The 23,843-nt window shown below is 34.2% G+C and overlaps 2 protein-coding genes across 3 annotated transcripts; one reads left to right on the forward strand and one right to left on the reverse strand.

The window, feature by feature from the left end:
• Positions 1 to 948: 948 nt before the first annotated feature.
• On the reverse strand, positions 949 to 10,201 carry LOC130645861 (mitochondrial outer membrane protein SLC25A46-like). 2 transcript variants are annotated; one of them, XM_057451990.1, is made up of 9 exons: positions 8,653 to 8,934; positions 7,269 to 7,474; positions 6,988 to 7,030; positions 4,381 to 4,438; positions 3,857 to 3,934; positions 3,675 to 3,775; positions 3,222 to 3,293; positions 2,405 to 2,462; positions 949 to 1,580 (listed from the first exon to the last, which is right to left on the reverse strand). In XM_057451990.1, exons 1-9 carry the CDS (start codon positions 8,787 to 8,789, stop codon positions 1,032 to 1,034), a joined length of 1,302 nt encoding a protein of 433 aa, XP_057307973.1. In that variant the 5' UTR covers positions 8,790 to 8,934; the 3' UTR covers positions 949 to 1,031. The 2 variants fall into 2 exon arrangements, with proteins under 2 accessions (XP_057307973.1, XP_057307965.1); XM_057451982.1 differs by lacking the exons at positions 949 to 1,580; positions 2,405 to 2,462; positions 3,222 to 3,293; ... (2 more) ...; positions 4,381 to 4,438; positions 6,988 to 7,030 and having other exon boundaries at positions 7,323 to 7,474; positions 8,653 to 10,201.
• LOC130645872 (ribosome biogenesis protein NSA2 homolog) lies at positions 10,200 to 15,252 on the forward strand. The gene is made up of 10 exons (XM_057452002.1): positions 10,200 to 10,323; positions 12,062 to 12,129; positions 12,225 to 12,290; positions 12,389 to 12,593; positions 12,968 to 13,052; positions 13,786 to 13,880; positions 13,984 to 14,022; positions 14,353 to 14,454; positions 14,531 to 14,582; positions 14,928 to 15,252. Exons 1-10 carry the CDS (start codon positions 10,321 to 10,323, stop codon positions 14,993 to 14,995), a joined length of 783 nt encoding a protein of 260 aa, XP_057307985.1. The 5' UTR covers positions 10,200 to 10,320; the 3' UTR covers positions 14,996 to 15,252.
• Positions 15,253 to 23,843: the final 8,591 nt, after the last annotated feature.

The raw sequence follows: 23,843 nt of genomic DNA on the forward strand, positions 1-23,843 counted from the left end.
ATAAAAACAAAGGAGTTTACAAAAATAGTGAAACGAAAAAGTGATAATCTTCCGTTTAAACTCGTTAATATCCCTTCATTTGAAGACTAATACATGTTCATAATATTAAACGGCATCTTGAATTCCACCTCCGGTGTTTACGTGAAATATATCCAGTGAGCTAAGTCACTACCACCTTCTTAAACGTAGATATAGCTCTTTTGTCTCATGCGTATGCCTAAATTGGTTTTTATCTTTTTGCCCGTTTTGAATATTATTTTTAGTAAGTAGCGGGAAGTTTTAACGTCCTTGAGAATTCCATCCTAACGGCTGGCTCTTCCAACCTCGAACCCAGGGCCTGTAGCGTTATTTGATATGAGGATAATCCTCATATCAAAAAAACGCTACAGGCCCTGGGATGGAGGATGCTGGCTCTTCCTCCCCTTTGACTCTAGCGGTATCCCTAGCAGTTACATTACCGCTAGAGATACGTATAGCATTGCTCTAACTTGCTTGCCTGCTACACAAGCCGATTAGCGGTCAGTAAATGGCACCAAATAGGCTGACAACAGTACATTTAAAGTGCGCCTGAGTGGAGAGTCGAACCTGAAACCTTACGATTACAAGTCGAATGCGCTACCGCTACACCATCTCCGCGTTATCTATATAACTATAACATTATTAAACGGTTTGTCCCAGCTTTTCTTTCACTTTTTTTGAGTTTTTCAAAACCTTGTTCACTTGTGCTACGAAGATAGCACAAAACGTTTCGATGGTAAAAATTTACCAATCCGGCTACTTTTTTATAGGCATATACACACGATTTTGTATTTTTCGAGGAGTTGAATGTTTTCAAAGTAATCTAAAGTTACTTCAGATTTTTAAAATTTTTCGAAGAAAAAACGACAAACAATTTCCCTAACGAAAATGTTCCGACAATAAGACGACGCAAAATAATGATAACAGAAATTTAAATTTACTTCTGGCAAGGTTAATTTTTCTAAAATTTACAATAAATTTACAATCGATTTCTTTTCTACATGAATGGGGTGTTAAAAGTATAATGGTTTCGACATTTTAACTATCAATGTCTGTAAAGCATATTGCATAATTAAAGCACCGAACCCCTTATAGAAACCAGCCAGCCCTTCTTCTCGTTTTACTGCACTCATACAGTCAATTAAGCCATTGTAATTGGTACACAACGGTACCACGCCTATCCCTCTATCGGTGTCATCGATAATTGTTCGTGTTCCTTGCAAATGCAGACGTAAAACGCATGTTTCCAGCGGGTACATCAAAATATCTGTCAACAACGAAGCGATCAAATTTGAAGTCAGTTCTGTATAGTATACCCTTTTAATGCTATCTTTATTCGATTTCTCATCTATACGATAACGATTCGAATTAACACGCAGTAAAAAGTACGATATAAACGATTTTATCGAGTAGCGTAAAACGCCATACACAACAGACGGAAGGACTAAGCTATAGATGGGAAGTAGTCGGCCGTGCCCACGTGACGTGTACCAACCAATCATACGCTGAGCGGCATCTTTGAAGAAAGTAAACAAAGTACGGCTACTATCCATGGCCAATGACTAAAATAAACGCAAGGCATATTCAAAACTGGTGAAAAACATTTGCTTGCTTGATTGAGCGCTGTCACCCAATCTAGTGCCATCAGGATGAATACATGTCACTTAAAAAATGGTAAATTTATACTCGTTAAAAAAATTATTTTACAGTTAGCAGCTCTTGATAAACATTCCTCCTGATTTTCCGTTTCAATTTTGAGATGTAATTCTTAAATAACCAAAAGATTTTTATTGAGTGGTTAACGCCAGTGGTTAAGCCACAGTTCAACGGTCAAATATCAAGCAAAACCGCCCTGAAATTAAACCGTCATTGCTCATAAGACTAGGGTTGTTTCAAAATTCTAAATTTTTTTAGGAAAAAGAAAAAATGAGTGTCCAACAGTACCAAACATGGTTGCGTATTCTAAACGTCAATAGCAAATAACTTGTACCGGATCTATTAAGCTCGCAAAAATGAGCGTAGGTTGGTTGGGATTCTCACAAAGCGAATTAAGAATTGCGAATTAGCTGCGAAATATCTTTTCGATTTCCACGGGAAAACAAAACACGAGGCGATACTGTATTTGGGTATTAATTCTTTCCAGTAATAAAAAAATAAACACTGAGATTGCGCCCTGATTGGTTAAAGTTTACAGCGAAATATTTTGCCGCTAACAAACAATATTGCGCATGCTCAGATACATTTCGTCCACCAATTCGGTTCGCAAACTCTCCCCCCCCCCCCCCCTTGACATGCACCTAATGAAGCTTGCCAAAACAAAGGGTGGTACCGGTGATTTATTTGCACCGAAGCCTGTTAAAAAGAAAGGGTAGTACCGGTGACTCACTTGTACTGAGTCTATGAAGCTTGCAGAAACAAATGGTAAAGTCAACAACAAACTTGCTCTAAAAAGAAAGGGAAAACAGAGAAAATTATTTTTCAGCGAAATATTTCAGTGCATATAATTCGCCAAAATAAAATTGTGCGAAATGCTTTTGATAGACACAATTTAGTTTAAAAGTGTGTAGCCATTCATAATAAAATTCTTTTTTGAAAAGCTCACGACTTTGCAGTTTCCAATATTTTGCAAATCAAGCAACAGTTAAAAATTATTCCTTCGAAAGTTCTCTAACGGTCTTATTAGTTTAAAAGAACAAATATTAAATAAGACAACTGCTCAAACGTTCATTTCTCAAAATGTGCTTAGGCGATTTAGAAAAAAAAGGTTTTAGGCGTAAAACTTACTAACAGGTTTTCACTTGACTTCATGAACCCTCGAAATTTTTTATGAGAAACCAGTCAAAAAAACAACAAAGTTGCTAAATTTCCAAAACTCGGGGAGCAACTTAGGATTAACTCTATTCCGCCAGGTGTAACTGTCAAAGTACAATTTTTTTTTAACTAACTACAGATAGCAAACTTCAATGCAGGAGTTAGACATAAATCATAAGTGTTTCATAAGACTTTTTAACCTCCTGCTGCGTTTACTCTTACAGGTTTTTTTGTTACCAATACTATGGTTTTTCTTCCTAAACATCCACTTAAAAAATAAATTTTTGTCGTTATGACGTTGTGTTACTATTTTGAAGAACGTGGCGTCAAACTTTAGATCAGAAAAATTAAAATCGCTTTAGGCTGATCAGTGTTAGTAGGATAAAACTTACGCCTTCAAAAGCTCATGTGTGAAAATGATTTTCATGTTGGATCCACGAAATACGTCAGCGTCAGAACTTTCTCTAAACATGAAGAAACATTAAACGAAGCTCATAACAATAATAGATGCTCAATGTATTAGAGAGCTGTGTGTGACAAATAATCCCATGTTGCACATCACAAATTTAATGCAGGACAAGATGAAACATGCTTACTTCTTACACCATTCAAGATAAACACTTCAGTAACGACAAAAAAGTCATTATTTATACAAAAAAGAAATCCTGAGAAGAGGGAAATCAAGGTTGCTGTCAAAGCTATAGCCAGGGTCACACTAACCATGGATAAATTAAAATGTAATTTTCATCCTATTTTCAAGTGGGTGTTTAATACTGTTCCTCAAAAAACTGTTTCTTGAAAACACAGCACATACTGCACCTATTTAACAGAAAAGGCAACACTACCTGGGCACATGCAGCAATTCACATATAGTTACTTCAGTTAAAATGGTCATTCCCCTTGCTATACAGCTGGACCCCCATCCTTTCCAGAATGCACCAACACCCTAGAAATGCAAAATTAAACTTTTAAAAGCAAGCTGTTGTTTACTACATCACAATATTTGCTGGATGTCAAAAGCACACACCTGTCTGTGCCGGATACGTTCAATCACACGAAATAACGAGAAAGGAAATATGTGGTACTTTACTGCACCTTGATTGATCTAAACATAAAAATAAAACAATAATTGACAATGAGATATAAGTAAACGTTGATACAAATAAAAAATAGTCCGTGAGATTTTGTTTATTTTTTATGTACTGTTTTATGTATACTTTTTACATTCTAGTAGGATATGGTATATTTTAACCGCTTATCCATGTCTACACCTGTTTTTTTCTACCCCTGGTTAGAAAATATATGTTAACATGTATTATTTCTTCAAGGACGTATCCTATTTACTATTTTTACTATTGTACGTTTTTTATCACTTATAAATATCTATACATTTCTATCATTTATTTCTTCAACAAAATAGATATGATATTTTTGAGTATTTTCATAACGCATGCATTTGCAAATATAATTAGATATAAAAGCAATATATCACACTATATGAGTTGTGCAAAAGTGTCTACATAACATCACAAAAGCAACTATATAACACACCTGGCATTGACGTCTAAGAACAATAAGTGGGTATCCCAGGGCTTCTTGTAAGTACAAACTAAACGAAGGAACAAGTACTTAATTTAACTTATGATTTCCCGTGTTAGTAAGTAATTATAAAAAAGCATAATCCTTTTACTTTACACCTAGCTGTGTGAAAAGACAATTGCAATTCATACCCCATGCTCATATAACAGCAACCAGACCAAAAGAATAATAATGGCTGCTGTATTTCTTTAAATTTTTATTTAATTTTTTTATTCTCAGATTATTCTTACTGTTTGAACTTAAAAGTTACAAATATAAGATGTTTGGCATGAAGCTTAAACTTTCTTAACCTTACAAGTAAAAATAAAAAAAACTTGCTGTTTATGACAGATTATAGTTAGGTGAATCTCTTTCTTTCATTCATTTCAAGTGTTTATATTTTTAAGTAAAAACACATTAAAAAACAAGTAAAAGAAATATTAAAGGGGCTACGAACCAGTTAAAATGCTCACGGGGGGTGTTGGAAGAAGTGTTACTTGCAGGATAGGTTCTGCTTGGAAAAAGTTCAGAGAGTTATTTCCTTTGTTGACTAGCAGAGTTCTGTCAATTGAGGTAAAAGGTAGGTTGTATGAGGCCTGTGTAAGAAGTGTTATGTTGTACGGTAATGAGACATGGGCAGTGAAGCAGGAAGATCTTGACCGTTTAGAAAGGAATGATATGAGAATGGTTAGGTGGATGTGTAACGCCAGTCTGAGAGACAGAAAGAGTTCAGATGAGCTAAGAAGCAGGCTAAGTCTCCGTAGAATTAAAGATGTTATCCAGATAAGAAGATTGATTTGGCTGGGGCACTTGGAGGTGATGATGACATTTCGTATATTCCGCGGACATATTAAAAATCCGGCAAACGCTTTGTGCAATGAACAGAGTAGCGCACTTTGCTCGCTCCTTCAATATTTTTTTCGATAAGTATATTACAAAGAAATATATTAGCGAGACTAATTTTGGATAACATGACCAAGGCTGGAGAAGATAAAAATTCTAGATATATCTATATGTTTGAGTCTGTAAATTACATACATGCTGGTAAAATAGCCAGTTTGTTTTTCGCCGCCCAGCTCAACTTTCGTGTAAGTCACTAAAGTCGAAAATCAACAGCCGTTCCGTAGCCCCTTTAAAAGATTTTATTGTAGTGTTTTTTGTATTCATTCTTTTTTTTGTCATATATACAAAAAAATTATATACTGAAAAAGAATTCCAAGACAATAAATAAATAAATTTTGCAAGAATTAAACTTCGCAATATTGAAGACATTAATGAATAATAAAACTATTTTTCATTTCAATAATTAAATTTCATTAGTATTTATTGTTTAAATTTTGAAAATAAACTATTAAAAGCTTGTTAGTTTTCTTTTTTTTATGTGAAATTACCTAAAAACAAAACCTAATTTTATTACGAAAACCCTTAATTTAAGATTTTGTAAATCATAAAGATATTTCACAAGAACAAAAATTTTTACGAATTGAAATAAAGCATTCTCAAACTTGCCAAAAATTTTTAAAATCATGAATTTTTTTCTGACATAACTTTATTCTTGTTAACAGATTTTTTTAATATAGTATAACAGGGTTTGAATTAGCAGGTTGCAAAACAAAATGCAGTCTTTGTGAGTCATGTTGATGAAAATGTTAAAATTGTCCCACTTTTTCATCAATCGTTTGTATCATCTATTTCGATTATTTATAACATTTGTTGCAGAAAAAATAACCATTAACAAGAGATCAATGGCATGTGACCTACCACATGCCCAAGCCACAGCTGCAAATAGGTTTTCTTCTTTGCAACAAATTTATATTTCTAATAATTCAAACATTGTAAGATAAAACAAAATAAAGTAACTTCTCAATTAAGCACCCAATCCCAAACAAGCGCCCCTTTTGAATATTGCCACCTCTTTGGCAACTTTTTATAAAGGCCCCCCACAAGTAAGTGGCCAGTGGCGGTCATTTTATTTCGAATAAAATGGAAATTACATGTCAAATGTTTATATTTATTTGATCATTTAACCAGTTCGCTATTATTTTTTTGACATATAGGAAATTTAACCATAAACGTTTACTTTTGGGGGCATGTTATTTATACCTGTTATATATTTTCTGTTTTTTCCCAAACATTCTAGTTTCCTTGAAATAAAGCTTTTACGTAAGACAGAAATATTTGTTTTTAAGAACCGCCTCTCTCGATTTAACGCCCCTCCCAAATATGCATTTATCAAAATTCTAAGGCACTCAGCATTTATAATCCTTTTCATTTTAGTTACCAGTGTATTTCACATATTTTTAAAAAAAATGTTTGTATAATAATTGCTGAGTATTTCTTCAAAGAATTCTGCAAAATGGAGGACAAATAACAAAATCATGTCAAAAATCTTATAATACAAAAAAAATTGTAGCTTTTTTATAACTGTATGATTTTTTTGTATGTCCTTGAACTTGTCACAGGTTTATTGTTTTTTTATCATTTTTTTCTGTGTAAACATGCCAAATAAATGACATCATCATAGTTTAGTTATGATATCCGTCAAAAATGAAAAGGTAACAAAAGATTTATTTTTCATACCTGCCAACACCAAAACCAAAACCAGCTAAACGACTCAAATTATCTAAAAACATTGATACATGACAAATTATCCTAAAAAATTGACAAAAACGCAAACAAAAAAACGAAAATAAAATTAAAACAGAAACTAATTTCGTAATGAAATAAAAAAAAGGTGAAAGATAAAATTCTTATAAAGAAATTTATAAACCATGTCCTTGACAGAACATAAGTTTTTAAATTGTTAAAAATCAAAACAAAGTTAAAAAACAAAAAAAAAATAGCACGGCAAAAAATGAAACCTGCTTTTTCTTGTGGATTTATTCCTACATCTTGGTTACCATTTTTATTAACATGTTTGGCAAGGTTTGATAAAAACACTTCCTCTTGATGAAATTTAGAGAATTTTTTACAGACTACATCATCATCCTCTACATTGCCTATCATACTGGATGACGGATGAAACACCATATCATATTCAAAATATAAACATTGTTTACGATGTTTTCTAAATATATATAATTGGCAATGCAGATAGAATTTAAGACATCTGCAAGAAACACACCATATTTTATTTTGCAATGGAAAAAAATTGCTTAACAAAAACGAAAAATTTGAGTTACAGCTATCTGTGCTTTAGTTCGAGAGGAAAAAACATTAGAGCATAATTACATCATTAAGTGCAATTTCTTTCAACTTATGTAATGCTGAGTTAAATTTTAAAGGCTTTAAAAATAATACCATTATCTGTTCAGTCAATTTTATTGAATATAGATATCAATATTATGAACAAACAACTTTATTCTACGCCTGAATAAAGTAGCTTGTTCATGATATTATGGCCTAAAAGAACTGTACTAAGCCTACCAGTACAGGCTGATTTTTGCAAATTCGACACCTTTAAAAAAACCCTTATAACTTTCGATTTATAAACAGGTACAGATGAAAATGCATTTATTTTGAAAAGTTGAGACAATGCAGAACTTGATTTAGACTACTTAGCAATTGTATATCTTAGCGATCTATATCTGCAACTAAATAGACAAGAAAATCTTGAAAATAGAAGCAGTAAACTTTTTAGGGTCATATTTAGAAACAGTTCTCTGTTTGCTAAAAAGATCTGAGAATCATAGACAATGGCACTGATATGGCATTTAGGCAAAAAAGTGTAAGGCTTTATAATTGAGAACCAGAGAAGGCAATGCCAGGAATTTGTCTCACATTTTTTTCTTTTGTTTGGGAATTTTATGTCTGATTGTCATCAACTGCATTTTCTGCATATTATTTATTTTAAAAACATTTTCTGTTGAACTGAGGGCTACAAAAATCTCCAAACTCATTTGGCCCAGAGTACAGCATGGTTTAAAAACATAGATATATGTTATCTCTTAACAAAGGGTTAAAAGAGAGCACAACAAAAATTAAAGAAAAATTGTTAAATTCTAAATAATACTTCAGAAGTAGAGATTATGTTTTAAACATAAACTAATATATATGTACATCGCTATCTACAGAGGTTTCAAAAATAAAAATTATTATATAAATATATATCAAACCATTAAGTTTTTTATTAAATTTCTGGAAATAGACATAAAAATTCTAGTAAAAATAGCATATATTGCATAATATCTGAGATTCTTCAGTAATAGGTAAAACATAAAATAAAAATGTACCACAATTCTACACCTTTGACAAATTAGGAGGAGTAGAATATCTTGGCTCATCCTTTTTTGGTAGCTGAACAACCAATTTTTCATTTTTATCAGCACTATCTGAGTTGTGTGCACACACCTCTCGCATATCAACATTACCATACACATCATTTTCTACTTTCAGATTATCAATTGATTCATATAGAGGAGCACATTCTTCAGTTGTGGTGTCACCCATACCATACAACACATTTTCTTCAGTATCTTCTGGCATCCATGGGATGGAACGGAGTTGAAGTTCCGGAGCATGTTGGTGCTTCCGTGTACGATAATAGAAAAGCGAAAGTAAACAAAGAATGAATAAAATTATACCGACACCAATTACAGCATATATCCATACTTTCAAGTTTTGTTTCTCTTTTATTGGCTTCTTAGAAGATTCATAACGATAAGCAAAGGGACATGTAACATTGTATGGTTTTAAATCGTTGCAATCCATTGTGTTTACACATTGTATGTCAGTGTCTTTGAGTTGCGAACATATTTTCTTGGGAGGTACAGCTACATAGTTGTTGTTCATATCCATGACAACAAAGATAACATATACATAATTATCGTTAACTTTTACTGACTGTAAACTTTCAACATAGTATGTAGACATGCGTTCCATGCCTGATCTATGTTCATGAGAGGAAATGCTAATATCCTTTAAAGTGATACCCATCCTTACTCCTCTTAACAATCTGCTGATGTAAATTTCAACATTATGCTGAGTAAGTCCCGATAAATAGTTTTTGTGCGAAACCGGAAGTAATACTGGTATTTGCAAATGCCTTTCAATGCACCTCTTTTCAGCTATAACTAATCCGACACATAATGTTTCAGTTTGGCATAAATTATTACAAGCCTCTGCTAATCGATCACAATGTAAACCTGACAATTTATTAGCACAAACACAATTTCTACTCGAGTCATACACATGAATACCATCATCAGCACATGATGCTGGTGAAACAATCTTTTTACATCTGTGTCCATCTTTTTCAAGTTCGTGATTAGCAGGACAAAAACATTGGTATCCACCTGCTAAATTTTTACAGCCATAACTACAGGGACCTTTGTTATTGTTTGGCTTACACTCATTTACATCCGTACAAGTTTTTCGGTCCATGTTTAGCATATATCCTTGTAAACAAAAACACTTCCCAGTCATTTTCTCACAAACCTTTTCACAGCCATTGTTCATTTGGCCACAGTTTTGTGACTCTGATAGATGTGGACAAGGCTTCGAAAATATGTGGGTAGATGGTTTTACGACAGTGCGGGTTCGAGTTCGCAAACCTGTTGTACATTTTTCGTTGCAAGCTCCCCACGCACTCCATTCACTAACAACACAATCCCATTCTGAATTAGCATTCACAAAAGAGTAAATGATAAAGTCTAAAGCTAGTAGTACATTCAAGTACATATTACAAGTAAATGGCCACAGATGTCTTTTCTTTTCTTCTGAGAAAGTTCGCTTTTATGAGAGTTGGCTTTCCTCAGCCTGTCCTACAAACCCTTGCTCTAATTATGCAGATTAACCTAATTTATGCGAATAAAAGTTAATTTAAAAATGGTATCTTGGTTATGTGTTCCTTTATTTTTACCTTCCTTTCTTTCCGTGTGAGGCGTGAGACGTGTAATAAAATACGCTGAAAACATGGTAAGAAATATTGCGTATTTTTTATATTATTTGAGGGGGATGTATTCTCTAGGTATTTTTTAAAGCAAATTCTTTATTAATTTCATATTCTGACACCTCTTCACAATTTAAATCTGTTAAAATCTCCCAAACTGTAGCAATGTTTCATTTTTGACAAAATTCCTTTTGGTGTTGACTTTACATGGCGGGGGAATGCCTGCGATCATAGTTTTGTAAGTTTAGCAGTATGTTATGTAAAATTGTGGGGATTTTTGATAATTAAATATTCACTGATGGTCGTTACTGATAATACAATACTTCAAATGTTCTCTCAGTAGCATTAAGTTTATTAGTAACTTAAAACAATAGTTTCGACATATTACAAATGTTATAATCATGATACAGCAAGATTTTGGTTAGGTTACAAGTGTTTATATAAATTTACAATTCCTATGTGAATATTCACTATATGTTACTTACTTGTGTTGACTTTTGATGAGATCATCAAAGTGACAATGGGTTGCCACATTTAACATACAGTATTGTCTCTTCTATGTTGGAGAACGTAAAGGTGAAAGTGACATAGAGCATTAGTATATGATAGTCCATATGCTTCTTTGATTTTTTTAATGTAGTTACGCTGGAAGTCTTCTAATTGAAGGATTTCACCTTTTTTCGTTGGTGACCATAACTATGTGAGCAATAGTCCACTATAGGGATGAAGAAGAGTAAGCATTTGCTGCGCTGCTCTGGTGAGAAAGGGCCGTAATATCCATCCAACTAGCTTTCTGATGGTTTCAGTGAGTGACAGGATGTGTTCAGAAAAGGTGCAAGAGGTCTTTAACATGCAATTTTGATGGAAATGGCAAACCTAATTGATTTAGGTATTGATAATCTGTGGGAAGTTTTATTTTACCATATTGGATGAGCTCAAACTAGGAGTTATTGAATGACATATTATTCTGCTCAGCCCATTGGTAAACTATATTTAAATCCATCTGCAGATTTTAAGAATATAAGCAGCTTCTGATTCGGCCACCAATCTGTGTATCATCTGCAAAGCTTTGTAGAGATGGATAGATGGATGGATGGATGGACGACGTGAAATACATTTTAACTGATTTGCGTCGGCATTGCGTTGGCAATATTTTTTTGTAGTAAAATTTTTCAGCTGGCAATTACTTTTGTCATTCACCTTTTATTTGGCACAGTTAACAAAAAAGTTTGCTAAACATGATGGTGACATCATAATTTTGAATTTTGTTCTAAATGTCATTTTAGTCCAAAATTGGTCCAAAAATTAAAATTACTTTATTTTCAACAAAAGTTGGCACAGTTAATGAGATCAAAATGTTAATTTTTTGTCAACTAAATGACATTTAAGACCATAAACATTTCAATCACGAGACTTTCAACCATGAATGATTTTTTGTTAGCAGAAATTGTATTTTTGTTAGCAGAAATTGTTGAATTGGGTCACATTGTCTATGTTTCATATAGTTGTGCATTTTTAATAGTGAGATAGTTTATGCAGTGCCTGCTTCTTGTTTTTTTAGAATCCTTTTATGCTTTTTAGAATCCTTTAAAGATGCTTTTTAGTGAATAAGATTACACATCTTTTATTCTGTGTGACAATTAGGGGACACTTGGGAATTTGGAAAAAACTTGGTTGACAATAAACTTAAACCAGTTAATATTTTTTCACGTTAACTAAACTGTTCTGTTATTGTGCTTGTTACTGACTGATATTTATTTCTAGCCGCAAAATGAGCATATTGAATTGGCAATCAAAAGGCATGGCAGGAGATTGGATTACCACGAAAAATTGTAAGGTGTTACGACTTTTTAATTTTTTGTTTCAATTTGTTCTATTTTTAAATGTTGCAGATATATTATTTGATTTATGATTCTGCATGATTTAGGCGTAAGAAAGAAGGACGAGAACCACACAAGAGAGCATTAAAAGCAAAGAAACTACATGGATTGAAGTATAAACATTTTGCTGTGTTAATTATGTTGTGGGACATCTGATAAAACCGTGTTCCTGATGGATATTTTTAATCCAAACAATTTAATTTAAATTTAGAGCTAAACTGTACAACAAGAAGCGACATTCCGAGAAGGTACAGCTTAAAAAAACCTTGAAAATGCATGAGGAAAAGAAGACGAAAGCTAAAGACACTCAATCCACGCCAGAAGGAGCAGTACCTGCCTATTTACTTGACAGGGAGGGCCAAACCCGTGCCAAGGTGTTGAGTAATATGATCAAACAGAAACGGAAAGAAAAAGCAGTAGGTTTTTCTTCATTAAATTACATTAAACCTGTACATATGCAACCAATCTTTAGAGAAGCAATTTTTTTTCAAGCAAATTTGCAAGGACAATAACTTCTAGACTAGTTTATCTAACATGTTATTTCAAAATCTATCTTTATAGCTGACATATAAACCCTTGCTTCAGAAACATGTATCTCTCTGTACACAAAGAAAAGAAAGTTTTAGACACTTTTGAAATTTAAACAATAAATTTTTATGTTATAAATCAATTTGTGAAGGATTATTAAAATTATATTAAATATAAACGAAATATTTCATTTATTGTTGGAGCAATTAATTTTCTTCTGCAAAGTATATGTTAAAAACCATACAACTGTTTTATCCGTTAGGGTAAATGGGATGTCCCACTTCCGAAAGTGAAGGCGATTGGTGAAGATGAAGTATTTCGAGTTGTACGAACAGGAAAGTCGCGACGTATGTAAAAACTTGTTTTGTTTCTTTTATTTCTCACAGGATGCCATAGGTACCGTTCACATTAGGCTCTGATTAGCGCTAACTGGTGCTGAATAATATGAAAAGTAATAATTTAGTAAACTAGCGCTGCTAAATTAATTAATTTGCAAAATAGACTCCCGAGAAGAAAACCAGTTTGCTCTGCTGTGTAGGTAGGCTTAACTAGCATGTCATAAATTTGATGAAAGAATTAGAATTTGGCGACAAATGTTTTTTTTTCTCGTCACTCTTTTAAAAACAACAAATTTAAATAAATTGTTTAATAGAAATGAAAAATTTTATTTTGTGAATCATCTTATGTTTACAACTAAAGTTCTACTAACCATTAAATATCAGAATTTGAAAATATTGCACCAGTTATGTCCAAATAAACATTCCCAATTATAAAATCTGTTGTTATTCTTAATGTTCAGCGCTAACTGGCGCTAAATATAAAAAAACATTTGATGTCTTGGTACCAGCTAAAACTAGCGCAAGAAAAGAACTTTTCCCCAAAAAAACAATGCTATGTTATTCAGCGCTAGTTGTGGTAATTAGCCTCTAGTGGGAACCGTGCTTGAACATTGTATTCTGTATTGAGCTGCAAAATGTGATAAAATTTAAATAATACATGGATATTATTTATATTATAATAATTTAAGTTGGTGTTGTTAAAAATACTGTCTAAATGTCTTATGATTTTTAATTTTTTCAGGGAAATGCTGGAAAAGGATGGTAACGAAAGTGACTTATGTAGGTGAAGATTTCACACGAAAGCCACCAAAATTTGAAAGATTTATCCGGCCTATGGTACGTAACAATTCGTTCCCCATCGTGACTTTATGAAATCTTACTGTGTACACATACAAAAGTATTTTGCATATGATATAAATTTTTTATCCCACTTTTCCAGGGTTTGCGTTTCAAGAAAGCTCACGTGACTCATCCTGAGGTAGGTTGTTGTTGCAGTAGTCGTTGTAGTTTATGTCGTTGTTGTTTATGTCGTTGTTGTTGATGTCGTTGTCGTTGTTCTTGATAATGTTGTCGTTATTTTGATGTCGTTGTTTTTGATGTCGTTGTCCTTGTTGTTTATGTTGTTGTCGTTGTTGTTAATGTCGTCGTCGTTGTTGTTTATGTCGTTGTTGTTGATGTCGTTATTGTTAATGTCGTCGTCGTTGTTGATGTCGTTGTCTTGTTGCCGTCATTGCCGTAGTTTAATTGGTTTTTGTTTCTTTTTACTTTTAAAATAACTGTTAAGGAGATTTCTTTCTTTTTATTTTAGTTAAAGGCGACTTTTTGTTTGCCGCTAATCGGAGTGAAGAAGAATCCACAATCGCCTATGTACACGTCACTTGGTGTCATCACTAAGGGAACCGTCATCGAGGTTAGGCCTCGATTTGATGAGACAAAATATGTAAAGAAATTATAAATGATTGATACCTATTTAACATTTCTTTCAGGTGAATGTAAGCGAGTTGGGACTGGTAACACAAGGAGGAAAAGTCGTTTGGGGTACGCGGAGTTATTTTACTAAATTTTGTTATAGGGAGCATCAGTAAATTACGTATACGCACTTTTCTTCAAACTTTGGGCGAGGTCAAATTCTAGCCAAAATATAGCCACGTACTCAGGGGAGGAGGGTCATGACAAATTATACATGTGCGTACAGCAGGTGGGGGAGAGGGAGAAAAATGAGAAAACTCGGTGCCGACATCTTTAGGGATGCCCGTACATCAAAGTCAGAGTGAAATTAATTATTCTTTTGTACACGAGTTGTGATGATTAGTCAGGAGTTTATCAATTAGTCACATATCAAACTTTATAAAGTATAACTAAAAAGTTCTATCATTTCTTTAGGTAAATATGCACAAGTTACAAACAATCCTGAAAATGACGGCTGTATAAATGCTGTCCTGCTCGTGTGAAAAATGCGGTATTCGTGGAGGGTTTACCACTACCTACATGGGTACCACTACCTACATAGGACAAGGTTCGACAGTCATCCAGATTATGCCGACTTAAATACTCTGTATGAATGATCACGTAGAAGTATTTTGCGCGATGAGGTGAAAAAACTGTACGAGTCGTTACACTGTGCGAACTTCACGTGTACTTTGTAGTAGTTCATATTTTGAGCAAACTTCTTGGTAAATCTGAAAAAGGTTAAAATCTTGTTAATGAAGTTTTAGGTTAGAAGCTTTGTGTCAGATTTCACCCGTTTTTAACAAAACTTCGTGTTCTGAGCTCTCCATATCTATCGGGATATTAGTTTAATTCGAGAAATTTGGGTATTGAATTGAATTTTGATTATCGTAAGCAGGCTTAAAGCTTTATATGTGCATATAATTTGTGATGTAGGTTTCCATCCTGAAAATGGAAAATGCTAAGAAATAAAAATATATGCATAAAAAACTATTTCTTTTGAAAGTCACCCCATAGTCATAAGAAAAAAAGATAGTCTAGAGGCAACGACCACCGACATTGTTTACGCAATGTATCCTTAACTTAGGTAGGACGACCCTCCGATATTGCACGAAAGTTGAACATGGCGGCTTCAGCACAGGAAGATTACTTAGCTGGTGACGAACTTGATGAGTTGTTTCAGTTACTTGATGGTGGTTTTCTTGACGATGATGCAATTTTTAATGCAGATGTGAACGCTGTAGTTACTGAAGTAATGGATAACGAAAAAAATAAAGCTTTTTATCGTTGTCAACATTGTGAAATAATTTGTAAATCACAACGTGGTCTTACTAGGCATTGCAATGTTAAACATACATCAGCAACTATCACAACAAATTCTTGTGACTCTAGTATTTCCATACCACAGCTGTCAAAGGAAGAACAATGTTTGAAGAAATTTCACCCCTTAACTTTAAAATTAATTGTAAATAAATGTGCTGATTCATGCTTTAAAGATTTGTGTTTGCCTGAAAATATTAGATGCTTGTTCTCGAAAGAAAATTTTTTATTTTCAACTGATGATGCTATTGAACTATGGAACAAGTTCAGACCAATGATTGAAAAATATTCTGGGGATGCTGAAGATTTTTACATGTATTTTTATGGCATGTTGAAGGAAAATATCCTACCATCAAAATTTGAAGAAACACGATTTAGCAATATTTTACTTGCAGAAGTGGCAAATCATATGTTGACCCATTTATCAGGCATTGGTAAACATACACCTACAGGTGGCAGAAATTTCAGAAAAAGAGCTCAAAAGTTTAGATTATCTTGGTGGATATATTCTTCACAAGCTACATTCTAGGTTTCGATTTTCAAAGGCTACTTTAACAAATCGCACACAATTTATTGCACTGCTGCAAGCATGTAAGGTTGATAGCGATGATTCTCAGACATACATTAATATTCGTGATCGTGGAGGTTTGTGGAGAGTAAACAAAAAAATGCAAGCAGTTTTCGTTAAATGTGAACAAATATTTCGGTTGTCAACTATTAATTTCCAAACCAAATTGGTATGTCACAACATAGTCCACAAGATGCTAGAAAACCCTTCAATTTTATCTAATTTTAAGAGTGCCTGTTATGAAGTGGAGCCACAAGTTGATGAAGAAGTTAGTTTAAACTTGTTGGAGCATATGTTAACATTGTTTACTAAAGTTCGCACCTTTTCATATGCTAAAGATATTCGTGAAAAACACAAGGCTGCTAAACAGAATTCAAAAAAACGTGCTTTGAGAGTTGAACTAAAGAAAACAGCTATTACTAAAGAACTGGGACATTAAATGTTTGCCAAGTCCTAGACATGGACTAAAAAAACTGTCAAAAAGGCTATTTTTATAGCCACAAATTTTCAAAAAACATGTTTTGGCTTTAACTTATATGTTTTATTCTACGTGCCTGATATATTTATTTACATTGTTTATTTAAACTTTATTATTGTTAAGAAATTAGGAACGACAGTTATTCACAGGTTTTGTCGATAACGCCAAATATTCTCAGTGACTTATAAATCACTGATTGCAAGTTTTTTTCCAAATATTTTTCAATTTGTAGAGTTGAAAAAAGTTCCAGGTGAAGTAAATACCATGTGTACCTACAAAATTTTGTTTTCTGCTAGAACCCTCCAGTCCCCAGTATAAAGGGGACTAAAGAATGTGACCAAAAATATTGATAGCCAGTGTAATGTTTTTTTTAAAATTGTGGCTATAAAAATAGCCGGTTTGACAGTTTTAATCCATGTCCGGGATGTAGCATCTATTGAGAGTTTTTCTTTCTTTTTGGCAAAGGACTATCATCAATAAGGTTAAATTTGCTACTACCTGAGGCACAAACATTTCCAGCAATTGGTCGTACAGAAAATTGGCTTTTGATGGTGTTATCATTATAGCCTACATCTCTCACTGACGGGTTGTCACGGCGTGATCCAATAGCACGTTGTCTGCCAAAATAATTTTCTAAATCATCCTGGCAAAATCTTTCTGACAAAATATAATGTACGCCATGTTCAAGTACGAATTTACAGACTTCTTTAAAGGAATGTACAGTTATTTGTAATACTTCATAAGTCTGGAACGATACACTACATTTTTTTCTGACTCTCCACATAATAACTTGTGCATTCTAAAAAAACGACGGTTTGGAGAAGCACCATCAGCTGTAGCAGCAATAACTTTTAAATTTATTTGCTCTAAATAAGAAACTGCTTTCCAAAAAATAGGCATGAGCTGAAATGAGGTAATACCGGTGGTAGCAAATGTCGCAAAACTGAATGACAATGGGTTTACGATGCTTTTAACAAGAAAAACAAGGACGTGGGATGCTAATTTTTTTACATTTTTGAGTGTTGCAAAGTTTGTATTAATATCACCTAGGTCCACAAAACCAATTAGTTCACCTGTGTACTTATCCCACACCAAATCTTCCTGTATCTTCATCTCGTCAAATAGTATGGTGACAAATCTCTCAGGTGCTGAAAATAATGCTGTTTTCTTAGAAAGATCTTCAATAATTTGATAGTTAAATCCTCTGGTTGGGCGAATGTAGTTTCGGTAATCTCGCAAAGTACGCAAACTGGGAAGGACTAATATTCCAGAACCAGTGTTTTTATCAAATCGCAAGTCGGAATATGCAGAGGAAGATTTACCAGCTAGATTCAGACAGTATTTGATGATCATAGGATGGTATCTGACACTATGTGGACTAGAAGATTGCACATACTTTTGTTGCTCCTCCCAAAATAACTTCATAAAAGGTGGAACAGCCTCTCTGTCACAACCAGTAAAAATAGATATTAGATCTTTACTTAACGCAGGACTTACATTTTCAGAGTGACTTTCTAAAGCATTTTTTATTTCTGCAATTTCCTTTTCCAATCTCTTACAATTTAGTCTTTGATTTTGCAGAGTTAATTTTATCCTTTCAGGGGAGGTAAATTTAATCGGTGCCTTCAATTTAGCTGGTTCAAGCATCTTTTTTTCTTTTCGGGTGTCACTATACATAACCTTTATGTTGTGAGAAACACACTGTAAACATGGATGTTTGTCATTGGTGGATAGCAGCATCCTGCAATCATTAGACCGGTAGTATTCATCTTGGTGTAGATGAGATTGAAATGATTGCTGTTGGAAGGAGAGGTAATTAAACTTTTTAGGTATGACATGTTTTTGATAGTTAAATTCTTTACCAGGATCAAGCATAGTAATACCTCCACATAATATGTAGTTATTGGTTAATTCAAAAATAAAACTTGAAAGTGTAATGTTATAAAATGTTCGATTGTATAACGAATAAAAGACATGGTCATCAGGCAACATCCAACCATAAACCCTTACAGAAAATGCTAATGATTGGTCTATAAATACTTCATACTTTGGTAGGATATGATCTGTGGTAAAACATGTAACAATGACTAAAGTATCCTGCACATCAACATGCCAACTTTTACTTAATGAAAGTTTCACGATGCGTTGTTTAAAATCAGAAAAACTTTTATAAATTGTGGAAGGAGATGGTGGCGGAGATAAATCTTGAAAAACTAGGAATTCCTCACGCTTTTGTATAGAAGTGGTTGAACGACTTTCACTACTAATGGTGACAGTTTGAAAACTTTTTTTAGGAAGATTCAGATATGGTATTTCCCCTTCTTTTAGTGACTTACGTGTAGGGTAAACATAAAATTGATCAGGCGAGAAATGACGTTCGCAAATATATAACTTGAAGGTATCAATACGCTTTCTCAGCTGCTTATCAATCACACGATCCTTTGTTATGATGTTGATCAATTTCTCACCCCATGTCTTGTTGAAATCACTATTTGGCAAAGGAACTTTGAAAATACTTATATCCTTATGTCTTCTGGAAGTGGAACAACCAAATATTGCGCAATTTTCCCCAGGCATATTAGAATAAACATCAAACTGTTATGAAATCAAACCAAAACATACAGGCAATTATACGCCATTTTGAACTTCTGTGCAGGATCGGAGATCTGGGTGCGAGCTTCATTTGCTTGCAAAAACATAAAACAATAGGCCATTGTTTGTCACCAGACTATCTTTTTTTCTTATGACTATGGTCACCCTCATGACGAGGATTCGTGAGAGCAATAACAAAAGACTAGGATGAAAGCCAAGAAATTATAAATAACCGAAAATTGTGTCAGCTTCCGTCAGATTTTAAGTTAAAACACGGTGCCAATTAAAAGTCATGCAATAACGTCCAGTTAATAAAGCGCCAATCAAACAAAAAGACCGAAGCGTTTATTTAATGTATTTATTGTTGAAAGATATTTGTTTACTGTTTTGGATCAAATAGTATCACAGGGCGCAAAACACGCAAAAACGTAAAAGTCGGTAGGGCGTAAATGGGCGCAACGACAAAAAAACAACACGCAGTGAATGAGTGTTGGTGACAAGATTGTAAAAAGTTTGAACTATTTACAACGTACGAACATCAAAAAACTTCAAGAAGAAAATCAATATTGGGTTATGGGCGTGGCATAACAACCTGCTTGAAATTTTTCAAAAAAGATTTCGAGTCATTGGGTTTCGGTGGCCATGTACTGCAAAATAATACAGTGCATAAAAATTTTCAGATTTTTTTTTTTATCTTAAACTACCATATGCCTATTAAAAACACTCTCTGAAAATTTCTTACGGTCAAATAAGTAGAAGGTTCTTTTCTGCAAGCTTAACTTCAGGTCATTACCAATTTTTTCCTTAGCAACGGCATTGTATATCCTGTTGCTAGGGACTTTTCCCCCAAATATATTTACTAAATTCCCGTGTTTATTCCGTAATTGATCAACAAATAACTAAATAATGAAAATATCAACTTTGCTCTACGGTAAAGTACCGAGGTGATTAGTATGTACGAGCTAAAGTTAAAGTTTATTTTGTTGTTATTGTGGATTTTGATAGCAGATTTTTTGTTTTTGAGTCTAGGAACCTAAAAAATACCGTTTTGAATGTTTTCTCTTGCATTTATATTACTTTTTCTGTTTTATATATGTTCTAGAACATTAATTAATAAAAAATGAAGGCTAGAACAAAAAACAGACGACATAAGAAGACTTAAAAGGGAAAGCCCTGTTGGGCTAATCTTCACAGTGAAAAACAAAATGGCCGACATCATACAACCCACACGTCTAATAATGTCAATAACCCCACTGCACCTGTTTATTCTGAACTCCCTGTAACCAACAATCCTTTAGTTATCTCTGACCAAGAACCAGTTGCCTTATTACCATTATCATCAAGATTATTTCCATGAGAAATGTAATATCCCTAATTAAGCATGGAAATCTTGGGAAAATCAAAACGCGTGTGTACTGTAAGACGCCATCTTGCGTCAGCGATAGCATTGATTTCCTCGTGGGGTTCTTCTTTCGGCGGGCCGATTCTCAGTAGGTTTAGGGCAATCGCGGCTTTACGGCTTAGGATAGGAACGTCTTGGGTTTCCATCACTAACACAGTGGTACGGGTGGAGTAATGCCGGGACTTGAGGGTGATGTCGAAACAGCCTTTCACATCTAATGGCTCAGGAGAATTATAGCAGAACACCTTCTATCTCCTTAGTATATGGTCTGAGTTGAGCTGGTGGTTGTATGGCTTTCAGTTGCGATTCACTAAATATGGTTACAGTACTGCCACTGTCAATCAAGAATTTCACAATAATCTGGCCTATTGTGATAGGTATTAATGGTTTCTGATCACGTTTCTGGATAGCAAAAGAGTATTCATCATCTGAGCAGTTACATATCTCACAGCCGCAGGCCACTGGTCAGTCTCGACGTATCTGATGGTAGCTTTAGATCGGCAAACTTTTGCAAAATGACCAACAATTCCACATTTGTTGCAGGTTTTTCCTCTGGTGCCCTCGCATTTGTTTGCCATATGGAACTGGTAACATACTCGGGACATTGGTGTTTTTTGTTGGCGGCTTGGTCCGGCGTGGGCGGTAGTTAAGGGCGGACGACTGATTCCCGACTTTCGCATTTTCATTTTACGGAAGTCGAGTTTGTTCAGTTCGTCATCGTCGTCCGAGTAAGTCTTCCCGGCTGCCGGCGATTTTGCTTCCCCATATTGTTTAGCATGTCGATCGGCGATCTCAATGGCTTGGGCGATGCCAAGTAACTTGTCCAGATTGAGTTCTGGTTCCCGCGCAGCAATCGCTTGCGTGATTTTGCCGAATGACATTTTTCAATGACTTGATCCACGATCTCTTCGTCCTTGTTGTGGAATTCACATGTTTTTTGCTAACGAACGCAACTTAGTGACGTAAGTCTCAATGTTTTCGTCGTCTTTTTGGGTGCATGTACGAAACACGTGTCTTTCGAAATGTTTGTTTTGCTTGGGTTTAAAATATGCATCAAGTGCAACAAGTGCCTCATCAAAACTTTCCCCAGTGTTTGGAATGGTGTCGAAAACTTCTTGCACACTTTCCCCCGAGCAATGTAGTAGTAATGCTCTCTTTTGATTATCATCTGTCACGCCTGCAGCAGCAATGTATGTCTTGAAACCGTATACCCACTTTGTCCATCGAGAGCCAAGGCTGTTTGGGTCACCTTTCGCATTAAAACACGTGGGTGCAGAAATTCCTAATATGTTCTCCATTTTAAACACTTGAACACTTGTAAACACTTGAATAAAAACTGTATAATCAACGTAGGTATCTTTGATACTCGCAGCGCCAGTTGTAATATCCTTAATTAAGCATGGAAATCTTGGGAAAATCAAAACGCGTGTGTACTGTAAGACGCCATCTTTTCTAAACTAACAAGGTCGCATGTGTACGCGCTATTCTACCGAACAACGGCGGAGTCTGTCGGATGTCTATGTGAGCATGTCGGATGACTATGTCTCTTCGGAATACCACAAGAAACAACACTGCAACCTTCGCTAACTTTTATATAGACACCAACGCCCACGTCTGTTTTTCCTGTCAATACTGTGACGCATGTTATCACCTCTAAGACCTACCGTCCTCTTCCTAATAGAAGTAAAGAAGAACTACGCAATACCCTCATTCATAAGATTGAGAAAAAGGGCTTCATGACAAGGTCAAGATCCCTTAGACTTGGTCTTTTCAGTTCTCGTAAAATCGAAACAAAATGTATTGGTTACAAGATTATTGACACCTCCGTTCTCAATGATAGTTTAGCGACTGTTAAATGTTCCAGTTGTAAGAAAGGTAAAGTTGAACTCTTTGAAGAACAAGGTGTCAAAAAAGGACTTGCTGAAAAGTTATATTTGAGGTGTAATTATTGTAATTTCAAGCAGCCTTCGTTCTATACGAGTAACCGATCCTCAAAGTTGACCGATAACTCAAAAGCTGTCCTTTTGACGTAAATATAAAGTCAGTATTTGCATCCCAACCTATTGGTTACTTACCAGCTCCCATTGGAGAGCATCCTTACCAAAAGAATGAGGTACAAAAATCTTTTCCTTTTCGACTTCTTAGTAAATCTACTTTTGAGATCAAACCTATTCTATTTCAGCATTTCTTAAACAGCTACTAAATTTTATTATATTTTTTAACTGTATCAGCCTCCATATTTTTTGCATCATGCCTTGTACTTTGGTTTTTCTTGGTAAATTCCCATTTGACTAGACTTATCTACATAAACTCCTACCTTTGTGTTTTGTATTAGTCACAGTCCTGTCTTGTATTTTGTCCTTTTTGTGATGTCCTGTTTATTAGGTGGTCACCACTTTCATTTAAGCTATTTTGCTTTGCGGTGATCTCCTTTCAATAGACTTATTTACAACAATACTTATATAATCATTTTTCTATAAAATCATGTACCTTCTGTCTATTGATGAATAAATTATTACTACTACTATTACTATTACTAAAAGATTATGAAGGACCTGAATGGAAAATCTGTTGCTCAAGCCGAGGAGATTGCCGGTCATTATCATATGCCTTAAAACATCTTAATTTTAGAACTGTTTTCGATATTCAAAGTCTTGATAATATTGTGCATCCTTGATATTGTTCTTATAGAGCTTGTGCAAAAGTTTGAACAGATTTGCTTGATTTTTCATCAAAATACAAATAGTTTTCTATTGCATTTCTACGGTTTACGCAAATCTGGGGGTAAAAACATTCTGCAGGTTATAATTCTCTAACCACTTGAGCAAAATCTACCAAATTTTTTATTTTGTTGTGTCTTTATGCAAAGTATGCAATGAGTGTGACGAATTTTGAGTTTTTTAATTTCTGATTTTATAGCTTGAAAAACATATTTTTTAGGTTTTCCCCTCTGGATTAATATTTTTTGAAAAAATTTGACACTCATAACAT

The sequence above is a fragment of the Hydractinia symbiolongicarpus genome, chromosome 1 (genome assembly GCF_029227915.1).
Source record: "Hydractinia symbiolongicarpus strain clone_291-10 chromosome 1, HSymV2.1, whole genome shotgun sequence".
In the NCBI taxonomy this organism is placed as follows: domain Eukaryota; kingdom Metazoa; phylum Cnidaria; class Hydrozoa; order Anthoathecata; family Hydractiniidae; genus Hydractinia; species Hydractinia symbiolongicarpus.